The sequence below is a fragment of the Nyctereutes procyonoides genome, unplaced genomic scaffold, assembly GCF_905146905.1.
Source record: "Nyctereutes procyonoides isolate TBG_1078 unplaced genomic scaffold, NYPRO_anot_genome, whole genome shotgun sequence".
NCBI classification, from domain to species: Eukaryota; Metazoa; Chordata; class Mammalia; order Carnivora; family Canidae; genus Nyctereutes; species Nyctereutes procyonoides.
In genome coordinates, this window is record NW_026575120.1 from 19,809,781 (window position 1) to 19,825,290 (window position 15,510).

At 33.2% G+C, this 15,510-nt stretch overlaps 1 protein-coding gene across 10 annotated transcripts in view; it reads left to right on the forward strand.

Annotated features, from left to right (window-relative positions):
* PSD3 (pleckstrin and Sec7 domain containing 3) overlaps positions 1-15,510 on the forward strand; it is a 577,886-nt gene that overhangs the window by 263,675 nt on the left and 298,701 nt on the right. For all 10 annotated transcript variants that reach the window (XM_055334846.1, XM_055334847.1, XM_055334841.1 and 7 more), the window contains one exon: positions 14,180-14,269. In XM_055334846.1, coding sequence (XP_055190821.1) covers positions 14,180-14,269 — 90 coding nt within the window. The remainder of the gene's footprint in view (positions 1-14,179; positions 14,270-15,510) is intronic.

Here is a 15,510-nt window from a genome sequence, read left to right on the forward strand (position 1 = left end):
TGCACCAAGAGGTTACAACAGGTCTAAGTGTAGGTACTTAGTAAACAGCCCTGTAATAAATGGATAAACAACCGCCAAGTGGAAGGTAGATAATACACCCAAAATCAAAGCACCGTAATATACAAAGCAAATACTGACAGAACTAAAAGGAGCAATAAGCGGCAGTACTGTAATAGCCTTTAATACCCACTCTCATGAATGGATAGATCACTTAGAGAATCAATAAGGAAACAATACATTTGAACAATACTATAGACCCAGTGGACCTAGGAGACATCCATCCATCCAACAGCAATAGAATACATATTAAAGTACACATGTTGCATTATCTAGGATAAATCATGTTAGGCTGCAAAACAAGTCCTAAGAAATAGAAGATTATAAAAATTATATCAAGTACCTTTTCTGACCACAAAGGTCAGAAAATGAGAATAGAAATCAATAACAGGAGGAAAACAGGAAAATTCACAAATATATGGAAATTAAGTCAGTGTATCAAAGAAGAAATCAAAAAGGAAATGAAAAAGTATCTTGAGACAATTAAAAATGGAAATACAACATACTAAAACTTACGGGATGTAGCATAAACAGTTCCAAGAGGAAAGTATAGCTACAAAAGGAAACTATAAAACATATATACTAAAACTAAACTAAAAACTATAAAAGCTATAAAAGGAAACTATAGCTAGAAAAAACAAAGATCTCAAACAACCTAATCTTATACCTCAACAAACTAAAAGCACAATGTTAGCAAAAGAAAAGAAATAATAAAAATAAGATTAGAACTAAATGGAATATAAAATGGAAAGCAATAGAAAAGATTAAGAAACTGAATTGGTAAAAAAAAAAAATGAAAAAGAAAAAAAGAAACTGAATTGGTTCTTTGAAACGATAACGATAACAAAACTGACAAACTTTTAGGTTAGACTAACCAAGAAAAAAAGAGAAGACATTAAACAGACACTACAGAAATCCAAAGAATTATGGAAAACTACTAATTAATGATTATACTCCAGTTTATTGGAGTAAATGGATAAATTTCTAGAAACATACAGCCCATCATATTGTTTGAAACTGAAGACCTGAACAGACCCATTGTGAGTAAGGAGATTGATTCAGTATTAGAAACAAGCCTCACAAGCCAGTACCAGATGATTTTGCTGATGAATTCAAACATTTAAAGAAGGATTAATGCCAGTCCTTATCAAATTCTTCCAAAAAATTCAAGAAGAGGAGAGGACCCTTCCAAACCATTTATAAGAACAGCATTACCCTGTTACAAACAGCAGATAAGGTCACCATTAGAAAAGATAATTACAGGCCACTAATGAAGACAGATACCAAAACTCTTGAAGTACTAGCAAACCACATTTAAAAGCACATTGATAAAGAACATACACTGTGATAAAGTGGGATTTGTTCCCAAGAGGCAAGGATATTTCAACATACACAGATCAATAACATTAATAAAATGAAATAAGTTATATAATCATCCTAATAGATGCAAAAAAAGTATTTAGCAAAACTTAATAAATATCCTTTCATGATAAAAACTCTCAATACATTGGATATGGAAGTGTACCTCAACAAAGACCATACCACTGCTAACATTGTACTCCATGGTGAAATGTTGAAAGTTTTTCATCTAAGAATGAGGCAAGGGTTTCCATTCTCACTATACTTATTCAACTTAGTAATGCAAATCCTAGCCATAGCAATCAAGGAAAAGAAAAGAATCCAAATTGGAAAGAAGTAAAATCATCTGTTTGCAAGTGATATGATCTTAAATATAGAAAACTAAAGACTACACACACACAAATGTTAGAACTAATAAAGGAATTCAGTAAACATTGAAGATAAAAAGTCAATATACAAAAGTCTTGGGTTTCTATATACTAATGACAGAGTATCTGAAAAAGAAAACAATCCCAGTCACAATATTATCAAAAACAATGAAATACCTAGGAATAAAAGGTGGTGAAAGATCTGTACACTCAAAACTAGAAGACACTAATGAAATTGAAGACACAAATAGACGTCCCATTCATGATTGGAATAATTAATATTGTTAAAATGTCCATAGTACTCAAAGTCATCTATAGATTCAAAGCAAGCCCTATCAAAATTTCAATGGCAATTTTTACAATAAAGGAAAAACAGCCCTAAAATTTGTATAGTATCACAAAAAAACCCCAAAGAGCCAAAGCAGTTTTGAGGAAGAACAAAGCCAGGTATATCACATTTCTGGGATTTCAAACTATACTACAAATTTACAGTAATTAAAACAGTATGGAAGTGGCATAAAATAGACACACAGACCAATGGAACAGATTTGAGAGCCCAGAAATGAATTCCACATACACAATAGCGTATGTGTTGATTTTATATATATATATATATATATATATATATATATATATATATATACACACACACACATATATATAATTATATATAATTATTATGTATTATATGTTATATGTATACACTGTATGTATATAAACGTTTGTTTTTGTTTGTTTTTTAAGATTTTATTTATTCATGAGAAACACAGAGAGAGAGGCAGAGACACAGGCAGAGGAAGAAGCAGGCTCCATGCAGGGAGCCCAATGTGGGACTCGATCCTGGGTCTCCAGGATCACGCCCTGGGCTGAAGGCGGCTCTAAACTGCTGAGCCACCCAGGCTGCCCAATGTTTTTCTTTTAAAGAGAGAAAGAGAATGAACAAAGGTGGAGGAAGGCCAAAGGGAGGGGGAGGGAATCTTAGCCAACTCCACGGTGAGTGCAGAGCCTGACATGGGGCTTGATCTCACAACCCTAAGATCATGACCTGAGCTGATATCAAGAGTTGGACACTTAAGCTAATGAACCACCCAGGTTTCCTATAATCAACTCATATTTCACAGGGGAGCCAAAAATACTCTATGGGGTAATAATTGTCTCTCCAATAAATGGGGTTGGTAAAACTGGTTACCGACATGCCAAAGAATTAAACTGGACCCCTATATTACACCACTCACAAAATTAACTCAGAACGGAGTAGATTTATACATAAGGCCAAAAACGTTGGAAGAAAGCTCCTTGACATTGGTTTTGGAAATTATTGTTTTTAATCTGACACCAAAGCAATAGCAACAGAAGTAAAAATAGGTAAGTGGGATTACATCAAACTGAAAAGTTTGCATAGCAAAGGAAACCATCAATAAAATGAAAAGGCAGCCTATAGAATGAGAGGAAATATTTGTATATCATGTATCTGATAGATTAATATCCAAAAAGTATAAGGAACTCTTACAACTCAATAGCAAGAAAAAAAATTAAAATTGGGAAAGGAACTGAAGTTTTCCAAGGAAGATCAATACACATGGTCAGCAGGTTCATGAAAGATGCTCACCATCACTTATCAGGAAATGCAAATCAAAACCCCAATGAAATATTATCTTACACCTGTTAAAATGGCTGTTATCAAAAAGACAAGAGGTAACAGGTGCTGGTGATGATTTGGAGAAAAGGGAACTCTTGTGCATTGTTGGTAGATGTGTAAGTTGGTACCTCTTGTCACTTCTGTGTACCATATTAAAGATTTTAACTGGAGTAATTAGGTAAGGATAAAAACATATCAATATCAGAAAGGAATAAGTAAAATTAACTCTGTTTGCAGTAATCTTGTATATAGAAAATCTTAAGGAATCTACAAAAAAACCCTTTAAAAATCTTAAAAACAAGTTCAGCAAGGCTGCAGAATGAAAGTGGAATATACAAAGATCAATTATATTTCTACATATCAGTAATGAACAATATGAAAATGAAATTCATTTACAGTAGCATTAGAAATACATAAGAATAAACTGAAAATAAGATTAATATATTGATGTTGAAAATTATAAAACGTTCAAAGAAATCAAATGGAAGGTTATCCATGGTCATCCTATAGGGATTGGGACACTTAATGTTCAATTGTCATACTCTCTAAAATGATCTTTTTTTCTCTCTCTCTTTCTCTCTAAAATGATCTTAAAAGTTAGTACAATCATTGTAAAAATCCCAGTTGGCTTTCTTTTTTCAGTGGTGGGGGGCAGAAATTGATAAGTGAATCCTGAAATTCATGTAGAAATGCCAAAAAAAAAACCCCTAGAGCCCAGAAATAACTGGGAGGACTTACACTTTTTGATTATAAAACATACTACAAAACGTTGCTAAAAGAGGAGACAAATAAGTAGAAAGACCCCCCCATGTTTATGGATTGGAAGACAATATTGTTAAGATGTTCATACCACCCAAAGTGATCTGTGGATTCAACAATTTGTATCAAAATCCCAATGGCATATTTTACAGAAATAGAGAAAAAACTTAAAATTCATATGGATTTGGAGGTACTCTGGATAGCCCAAATGACTTTGAAAAAAACTGAAGGACCCACACTTCCTGATTCCAAAATATGGGTGTACGGCTACAGTAACCATGAGTGTGGTACTGACATAAAGATCAGCAAATAGATCAGTGGAATAGAATATACAGTGCAAAGATAGATCCTTCCATATTTGGTTTATGATCTTCAAGAAGAATGCCAAAACCACTCAATGGAAAGTACAGTCTCTTCAAATAGTGTTGGGGATAAATGATATCAAGACAGAAAAATGAAGTTGGACCTTTATACCATATAAAAAATTAACTCAAAATGGATGAACAGTTTAAATATAAGAGCTAAAAGTATTAAGCTCCTAGAAGAAAACATAGAAGAAAAACTTCATAACATTGGGCCTAGTAATGATTTCTTGGCTATGATACCCAAAGCACAGGCAACAGAAGCAAAAATAGACAAACAGGGTTATATTAGACTTAACTTTTGTGCGTGAAAGGACACAACAGAGTTAAATGGATGGGAGAAAACAGTTGCAAATTCTGTATGTGGTGAGGAGTTAATATCCTGTATATGTACCAAAACTGTAATAAAAAATGAAGCATGAACATTAAAAAGACAAAAGTGGTAAAATTAACTAAAATTACAATATAGGTGATGGAAGCATTAAATAAAAGTATGTAGAAAGTGTCATCAAAATTATAAAATGTGGATGAAGAAAGTAAAAGAGGTAAAGCTTTGGAATATGTTTAAAATTAAGTTTATAGCAGCATTATCTACAGTAGCCAAATTATGGAAACAGCCCAAGTGTCCATCGACTGATGAATAGATAAAAAAGAATAAAACCTTGCCATTTACAACAACATGATGGAACTAGGAATTATTATGCCAAGCAAAATAAGTCAGAAAAAGAGGAATACCATATGATTTCACTCATATGTATAATTTAAGAAACGAAAAATGCAGAAGGGAAAAAGGCAAACCAAGAAACAGACTCTTAATTATAGAGAACAAAAACTGATGGTTACCAGAAGAGAGGTGGTGGGGGCATGGGTAAAATAGGTGATGGGGTTAAGGAATGCACTTGCTGTGATGAACACTGGATGTTGTATGGGAATATTGAACCACTATATTGTACACTTGAAACTAATAGTACACTGTATGTTAACTAACTGGAATTTATATAAAAACTTTAAAATTTGCTACCAAGTTAATACAGGATGCTGTTTACATAGGATATTTTATGTGAGCCTTACAGTAACCACAAAGAAAGAAACTTAAAATAGACAAAAATGAGAAATGAATCTAAATAAAATTTGAAAGAAAGCCATCAAGCCTCAAGGGAAGAGAGAAAGAGAAGAAAGGAATAGAGTGGAATTATAACACAGCCAGAAAACAGTGAACAAGATGGCAATAAGTATATGCTTATTGATAATTACTTTAAATGTAAATGAACTAATTTCACCAGTGAGAAGACATGGAGTAGCTGAATGGGTAAGAAAACAAGAGTCAATATAGATGTTTCCTATACGAGGCTCACTCCAGAAGTAAGGACACACACAGGAAGTGAAGGGATGGATAAAGATATTCCATGGAAATGGATATGAAATGAAAGCTGGAGTAGATATACTTGTATCAGACAGAGTAGACTTTAAAAGACTGTAGTAAAAGACAGAAAGGTATTGCACAATCTTAAAGGGGTCAATACAATAGGAAGATAGAATACTTATAAATAAATATGCCCACAACACAGAAGCAGCAAGATATAAAAAGCAAATATTACCAGACCTAAAGAGCAGCAAGATATAAAAAGCAAATATTACCAGACCTAAAGAGAAAGCAGTACAATAACAGTAGTAGTGTTTCATAAATTGACAGACCATTCAGGCAAAAAGATCAAGAAGGAAACATCAGGCTTATGTGCCACATTAGACCCAGATGTATTTAATAACTATATACAGAACATTCCATCCAGAAGCAGCAGAATACACAAACTCCTCAAGTGCACATGGAATGTTCTCCAGGGTAGATCACATTTTGAGTCATAAAACAAGTCTTAGTAATTGAAGAAAATAAATCATATCAAACATTTTTTCCAATCATAATGATATGAAACTAGAAATTACAAGAAGATAATGAGTAAAGTAAAAAACAACTCCCAGAAACTTGGAGATTAGATAATAAGGCACTGAAAAACGAGGGTGAATCAAAACAGAAAGAAAAAACATCTAAAGAAACATGAAACAAATGTGACATATAAAAATTTATGGGATGCACAATCCCAAATCTGTAGCACACAACAAAAGTGGTTCTAGGAAGTTCATAGCAATATAGGCCTACCTCAAGAAAAACAAGGAAAAACTCAATCTAACTTTATGCCTAAAAGAACTAGAGATAGAAGAGCAAAGCCCAAAATTGATAGAAAGAAGATCACAAAGATCAGAGAGGAGATAGAGACCAAAAAGAAAAGAAAATCCGTGAAACTAAGAACTAGTTCTTTGAAAACAGAAACAAAATTAAACTTTAAGCTAGACTGACCCAAGAAAAAAAGGTAGAGGACTCAAATAAATAAAATAAGACATGAAAGAGAAGTTGCAACTGATATCACAAAAATACAAAGGATTATAAGAGCTACAGTGAACAATTGAATGCTAACAAGGTAGACAACCTAGAAGAAATGGATAAATTTGTAGAAACATACAATCTTCCAAGACTGAAAATGAAGAAATATAAATGTTAATAGACTTTTGCCAGGAAGTAGATTACAACAATAATCAGAAGCCTCTTAACAAATGAAAGTTCAGGATCAGATGGCTTCATTGGAAAATTCTATCAAACATTAAGAAGATTTAATATTCTTCTCAAATTCTTCCAGAAAATTGGATAGGAAGGAACCTTTCCCAACACATTTTACGAGACCAGCATTATCCTGATATCAAACCCAGGCAAGGACAACCAAAAAAGGGAAAATTATAGTCCAGTATCCTTGGTGAACATAGAAGCAAAAATCTTCAACAAATTATTAGTAAGCTGATCCAGTAATATGCAAAAAGATCATACACCATCATCATGTGGCATTTATTTTAGGGTTGCAAGGACAGTTCAACATCTGCAAATCAATCAACGTGATCTATTAACAAAATGTATGATAAAAATCATATGATCATCTCAGTAGACACCGAAAAAGCATTTGATAAAATTCAGCATCCATTTATGAGAAAAACTAAAAGTGGATATAGAGGGAACATGCCTAAACATAATAAGTATCACAATCCTAGAGCTAGCATCATACTCAAATGGTAGAGAGCCAAAAACTTCCTCTGAGAACAGGAATAAGACATCATTGCCCACCCCTACCACTTTTATTCAACATAGTATTGGAAATCCTAGCTATAGCAGTGAGACAAGAAAAAGAAATAAAAGGCACCCAAATCAGAAAGGCAGAAGTCAAATTTTTCACAGATGACGTGGTATTACATATAGAAAACCCTGAAAAATCCACCAAAAAACTGTTCAGTTAGAATTGATAAATGAATTCAATAAAGTTGCAGGCCATAAAATCAATACATAGAAATCCATGACACAAATAAATGGAAAGATATTTCATGCTCATGGATTGGAAGAATTACTATTGTTAAAATATCCATACTACCCAAAATAATCTACAGACTCAATACCAATCAAAATCTTAATGGCATACTTCACAGAACTTAAAACTTTCAAGTTTTGTAAAATTTATATGAAACCACAAAATATTATGAATAGCCAAAATGATCATGAGAAAGAACAAAGCTGTAGATATCATGCTACTTGACTTCAAACCATAATACAAAGCTGTAATAATTAAAAGGTATGTCATTGGTATAAAAATAGACTCATAGATCAGCAGAATGAAATGAGAGTCCCAAAATAAATCCATACATGGACAATTAAACTACAAAAAAGAAACAAGAACATACAATGGAGAACGGATAGTCTCTTCAATAAAGAGTGCGGGGAAAACTGAACAGCCATATCCAAGATAATGAAACTACACACACTATCTTATACCATACGCAATAATTTACTCAAAATGAATTAAAGACTTGAATATAAGACCTGTAACCATAAAATTTGTAGAAGAAAACATAGACAGGAAACTCCTGGACATCAATCGTAGTGATGTCTTTTTGAATCTGACACCCAAGATGAGAAACAAAAGCAAAAATAAATAAAAATGGGGCTATATGAAACTAAAAAGCTTCTCAAAAGGAAAACCATCATCAGAACAGAAAGGCAATCTACTGAATGTGAGAATATATTTGTGAACCATATATCCAATAAGGGGTTAATATCCAAAATATATAAGGGACTCAACAAAAACCAAATAACCTCATTAAAGAATGGACAGACAATATGAATAGACATTTCTCCAGAGAAGACATACGGTTGGGCAAAAGTTCTGCATCGCTAATTATTGGAAATGCAAATCAAAACCACAGTGAAATATCACGTTACACTTGTTAGAATGGCTATTATTGAAAAGACAAGAAGTAAGTGTCTGATAGGGTGTAGGAGAAAGGGAACCCTCATACATTGTTAGGATTGTAAAGTGAAGTAGCCACTATGGAAAACATTATAAACATTATGGAAATTCCTCAAGAAATTAAGAATAGAGCTACCATATGACCCAGTTATTCTACTTCTGTACATATTTTTGAAGAATACAAAAACACTGAAAAAGATGCATGCCCCCCTTTTCTCATAGCCCAGATCTGGAAACAGGCTAAGTGTCCATCAATAGACGAATGGAAAAAGAAGATGTGATATATAATGCAATATTAGCCATAAAAAGAATGAAATCTTGCCCTTTGAAACAACATGGATGGACCTTGAGTATATTATCCTAAGCAAAATAAGTCAGATGGGGAAAGACAAATACTGCGTGATTTCCCTCATATATGGAAAGTAAGAAAATAAATGAACAAACAAAACAAACTCATAGTTAGAGAAAACAGAGTAGTGAGTGGTTACCTAAGTGTAAGGGAACTGGGGAGTGGATAAAATAGAGCATGGTGATGGTGGTAACTGTATGCTGATAGATGGTAACTGAACTTGTGGTGATGATCATTTGGTAGTGTGTGCAGATGTCGTTCTATATGAAGCTGTACACTTGAAAAATATACATACATATATGTACATATATATACATACAAGAAAGTTTTCTATGATTCCACTTACATAAAATATCTAAAGCAGTAAATCCAGAGAAACAGAAAGAAAGTAGAATGATTGTTACCAGAGGCTCAGGAGATGGGGAAAGGGGAATGGTCTTTTAATGGGTATAGAGTTTAAGATTTGCAAGTTGCAAAAGTTCTAGAAGTTTGTTTTACAACCATATGAATATACTTAACACTACTGCAATATACACTTAAGTATGCTTAAGATGGTCAATTTTTTTTCTGTGTATTTTTTAGCCATAGTAAAGACAAAGGCAAAAACAACTTACAACAAAGATACAAGAATCAAGACCGTATTAAACTGGCATCCAGTCATATGTCTAGGTCAATACAATAGAATTGAGAATTTATAAGTATACCCCTTATATTTACAGTCAGTTGAATTTCAACAAGGATGCCAAGATTATTCAGTGCGAGAAAGAACAGCCTTTTCAACAAATGGTGCTGGGACAAGTGGATAGCCACATGGAAAAGAATGAACTCAGATTTGTATTTCCTACCCTGAACAAAAATTATTGCAATATGGATTAAATATCTAAATATAAAAACTAACCATATAGCATTTTTAGAAAATATAGGAGTAAATCTTTCTGACTTTGGATTAGGCAATAATTTGTTACGTTTGACAATAAAAACAAAAGCAGCAAAAGAAAAAAAAACATAAGTTGGATTTCATCAAGATGAAAACTTTTTGTGCTTCAGACAATACTATCAAGAAAAGATAAACTACAGAATGGGAGAAAACATTTTCAAAGTATATATCTGATAAGGAGTTTTGTATCCAGAATATATAAATAACTCCTACAACTCAACAATAAAAGGCAAATGACTCAAGAAAAGGGCAAAGGATTTGAGTAGGCATTCCTTCAAAGAATATATACAAATGGGGCAGCCCTGGTGACTCAGCGGTTTAGTGCCACCTTTGGCCCAGGTTGTGATCCTGGAGACCCGGGATCGAGTCCCACGTCCGGTTCCCAGCATGGAAGGCGCTTCTCCCTCTGCCTGTGCCTCTGCATCTCTCTCTCTCTCTCTCTCTGTGCCTCTCATGAATAAATAAATAGAATCTTTTTTAAAAAGAAAAAAAAAGAATATATACAAATGGCCAATATGTGCATGAAAGGGCACTGAACATCATTAGTCATTAGGGAATTGCAAATTAGAACCACAAGATGGGAATTCATATCTATGAGACATGGCTAAAATAAAAAGGACATAAATGTTGGTATGGATGTCGAGAAATTGAAACTCACACCTCTAGTAGGGTGTAAACTGGTGTGGTCTGTTTAGAAAAAATTCTGACAGTTCCTCAAATGATTAAACATAGAGTTACTGTACGACCTAGCAAACCCACTCGTGAGTTATATATATAGGAGGAATGAAAACATATGTCTACAAAAACTTTACAAAAATATTTATAGCAACATTATTCATAATAACCAAAATGTGAGACTAGTCCAAGAAGCCATCAATTCTGAATGGATAATTTGGTATATTCACACAATGAAATGTCATTTGGCAATAAAATACTGATACTTGCTGAAAAATAGATGTGACTTTAAAAGAATATGGTAGATGAAAGAAGCCAGTCAAAAAAGGCCACATTTTATATGATTCCATTAATTTAGATGCAAATCCATGGGAATAAAAAGATTAGTGGTTGATAGGAGATCGGTACTGGGGATGGGAGGAGAAATATGAGACTGACTGCTAATGGATATGGGGTGTCTTTTAGGGTGATGAAAATGTTCTGAATATAGATAGTAATGATGGCTGCACAACTCTATTAATATATTAAGAATTACTGAATTAAGAATTCTAGGGGCACCTAGGTGGCTTAGTCAGTTGAGTAGTGGACTCTTGATTTCAGCTCAGGTCATGATTTCAGGGTTGTGAGATTGAGCCCCGAGATGGGTTGCATGCTCAGTGCAGAGTCTGCTTGTCCCTCTCCCTCCCCATTTGCCCCAACCCTGCCACTTTCCCTCTTGCTCTCTCAAGCAAATAAATAAATAAGTTACTGAATTGTATAACTCAAAAGAATAAATGTTATGTAGATTTTTTTTAATTTTTTTTTATTTATTTATGATAGTCACAGAGAGAGAAAGAGAGAGAGGCAGAGACATAGGCAGAGGGAGAAGCAGGCTCCATGCACGGGGAGCCCGATGTGGGATTCGATCCAGGGTCTCCAGGATCGCGCTCTGGGCCAAAGGCAGGCGCCAAACCGCTGCGCCACCCAGGGATCCCTGTTATGTAGATTATATTTCAATAAAACTAGTATTTGTAAAAAATTATAGTGAGTGGACACTCCATCATATAAAAAAATCAACTATTTTATTTCACTTTTTTTCTCCTAATAGTCGTAATTGTCTACTTTTCTATAGTTTTTTTCTCATGTAATATGTTTTTATACTTGGGAGTCCTTTATTGATTATTATTTGTTACTTATTTGTAACAAAAACTGTATAAACTGAAATGAGAGTTTTGATATCTCACGAGTATAATACTACAATGGTTTAAATATAAATCATTCAAGAAATTTTTGTTATGAACAATACAAAATTGTTACAAAGGATAATGTTACAAATATTTGAATTCACCAGATCACATGTTAAAGACAATTTTGATTTTTAAATGTTGGTTAAATCATGTCCACTTTTGATTTTGAGAATTGGAAACTGACTGGCTTGGGAAAGAATTTATTATGTAGTCCTTATTTAGTCATTTTCTCAGGTCTTCATAACTTAACCAGAAAGACCTTGTCAAGTCATATCAAAATGACTTAATAGTCATTGTTACTTTTTACCTTGAGGTACCTTTTTTGATCTGATACACTTGATAAGGATTTGGAAGGTTGAAATAATTTTGTTTTTCAATATAATGTTGAAATACTATGTTTTATTAAAGTTTCTGTGCTTTAAATAAATTTTCATCAGAACCTAGGGCTGCAGGTTTAACTTACTTAAATTATGGGAAGTATCTACCAAATAATTGGCAAAGCCAGTTTTCATTATTAAAGCATTCATCCAATCTTTCATGCCCTCTTCGCTGATGGAAGAGGCAAGGTTTTTAACAAAATTATTTAGCACTTTGACTACAATTAATTAGATGAGATTGGTTGGATGATTTGTTTCATGTTATAAAGCAGAAGAGCAGTTTTGAGAGGAGGAGTGGGAAGTGCTTACTTTTAAGGCATGTAGATGTATATGTTCCCAGGCAGATCTGTATTTTTGAAGTTAAGGTTTTGTATACATACTCTCTTAAAACTACCCATGGCTTTGCATCCTTTTTAAAGCCTTAATATTTTTCCTCAACTTGAAAATTAATGTTCCACCCCACTCTTAGTCTTTTCTGAAAAAGCCTCACAGAACATACTTTTATTTGTATGCATATTGTGTACAAGGATATTCATATGTTGGTACACTTCATTTCGCTTGGACCACATTTTGCCAGTGATCCCATGCTGGTGCATGTGTGTTCTACATCCCTCTCCTGCAGTCATGACAGACTTCTGTTGATGTTCATATTGAACCTCTGAATCCTTCATGACTGGAAGCTCTTACTAGTTGACTGAAGCTGGCATAGGAGTTTTATTAGTTTTCTCAGTCTAACATATTTGTATGTTCTCTTTCTTTGTAGTTTAGATTTCCTAGTGTTTTTCATTTTGTTTATTTATGTAGTCTTTTTTTGGTTAAACTTGTTCTAAAATCAACTTGGAAATGTGTTTGGAGACCATTTTCAATGGGTCTCCTGCATTTCGGTACATTTTGTGAACAGAAGCTTTGGTTGCCTTTGTTCTGGTCTATTTTTTCAAAATTGTTTCTCTAGTGAGCAACTTTGGAAAATATAGTGACTTTAGAACAATAGATAGGTTTGCTTATAGCCTTGGATGATAGGAGTTGGTTTCTTCCTTTAGAGCAAAAGCAATTGATAGACATGGTTACTGTCCATTAAAGATAATTCAGATTCCCAAATTATAGGGCTCCTTTCCTTGTCACAACCCACTGTGTATGCATATCTGCTGGCCATATTCAGATTCTGTGAGAATTGGGACCCAGGAAACTGGAACAAGAAAATGCTGGTATTTTGGCTACTTTTATTGCTGTAATAAATTCCTGTGCCTCTGACTCAGGAATCTTACTTCATCTGCCAACATGTGAGATTGTGGTAGACTGTGTTAGCTTGAAAGTGGACTAAAATCTCAGATCCTTCACAGTTCTTGTGTAGGAACTCTGATAGCCATTTTTTTGCTTATTTCATAAATGGCTATCAGAGTTTAGCTCAGAAATGTCATTTTATACATATTTTTCATTAAAATGACCTTATTTGTATATGAACATAGCATGGATTTTTCAGCTGTTTTCTTAGGTTAAAATAAAGGTTTGGATAATTTGTTATTTATATTTAATGACTTTGAAAGCATAATGTTATCTGTTTCTCATGCATATAAGTTTATACTATATGTATGTGTGGATATATATGCACATATACAGGTCATGTGTATTCATTCATGTTTTGAAAAATCCAGTCTTGCTTTGCTTAATTATATGGTTTTAAGGATTCCATGTATGCGTGTCATTAGAATGTATCATTTGCCTCTATTCCAGAATATTGGAAAGAAGATGACCTGCCAAGAGTTCATTGCAAACCTCCAAGGGGTAAATGAGGGTGGTGATTTCTCCAAGGATCTACTAAAAGTGAGCAATGAAATATTTGTTTTTAAAGATATGCTTATATTTATCTTTTCTGCTTATTTTTTAATCTAAAATAAACAGACCAAGGATCACTTAAGCATTTTGGTTTTGGTTTTTGGTTTTGTTGATGATATTTCTATTGGACCTCTTAATGTGTCAGTCTGCAAGTACCCTTCAATGAATAATGCTAAAAGTTCACACTGTAATTAATAATTAGTGATTCAAATAATGGGTAGTTTTTATTTTATTTGTAAACATACTGCCATAACTTGAGAAAGATCACAAAGGTATATTTACTATGGAAACAAAAAAGCATTTACATACTATAATGGAAGCTGTATTCAGTTCCTAGTTACAGAGCCACTTAGGTTGTCTCTGGAAATCTGAGTAATGGTAGAACGTCTGAATTATTTGTAGTCAGCTTCATTAATGGTAACAATCAGCATGTTGTTCCCTATCATTATTTTCAAGGAGGCAACAAAATCAGCTTTACAATTCATAACATTCTACAGCAGTATAATGAGATGATATTCATTTCTTAAAGTGAATACAAAATAGTGATTGATAATGGTTGTATTTTAGAAGTTCAGTATAAGATGTGTATGTTGACAATGTGAGCTTTACAGATTTCTGTTTGATTCTAGCCTTTTTAAAATCTTTGTACATGTGTAGATTTCTTTGTCAATTCCTTTGAATTTTCTAAGGGTGACACGTATGATCTGGAAAAAGTACCAGTTGAAAATAAGTCCTTCATTATGTTTTATGAAATTTTTTAAATCATATAAAATATAGAGAGTTCTGTATTTTGAAAGACATATATATATATATGGAAAGTGAAAAAAGGCACAAGAATATGGTATTATGTGATTCTCTTTATTGACTTTAATCACAGCTTATTAAAAAAATTACACTATGAAAAAAGCAGGATGAAAAGTAGCTTCAGGTTACTATATAAAGAAGGTATTTTTTAAGTTGTTTCTTTAAAGGACAAATGCTGCCATTGCTGAAGCTATGGTTCTGAGTGAGAAACGGTATTGGATTGTGACATAATAAATATATTCTTTATATCCATTGAAGATGTACTATAGACACATGTTAATAAGCCTTTTTTCAGCTTAGTGGTATTAACCTGGAAAATAATGCAGTCTTTCTAAGATAAGGATTGGTGAGGCTTTTACCAAGTTATGTCAGAAATGGAAATTGGCAGGAAAAAATTTCATAGTGAAGCTTTTAGATTCTATTGG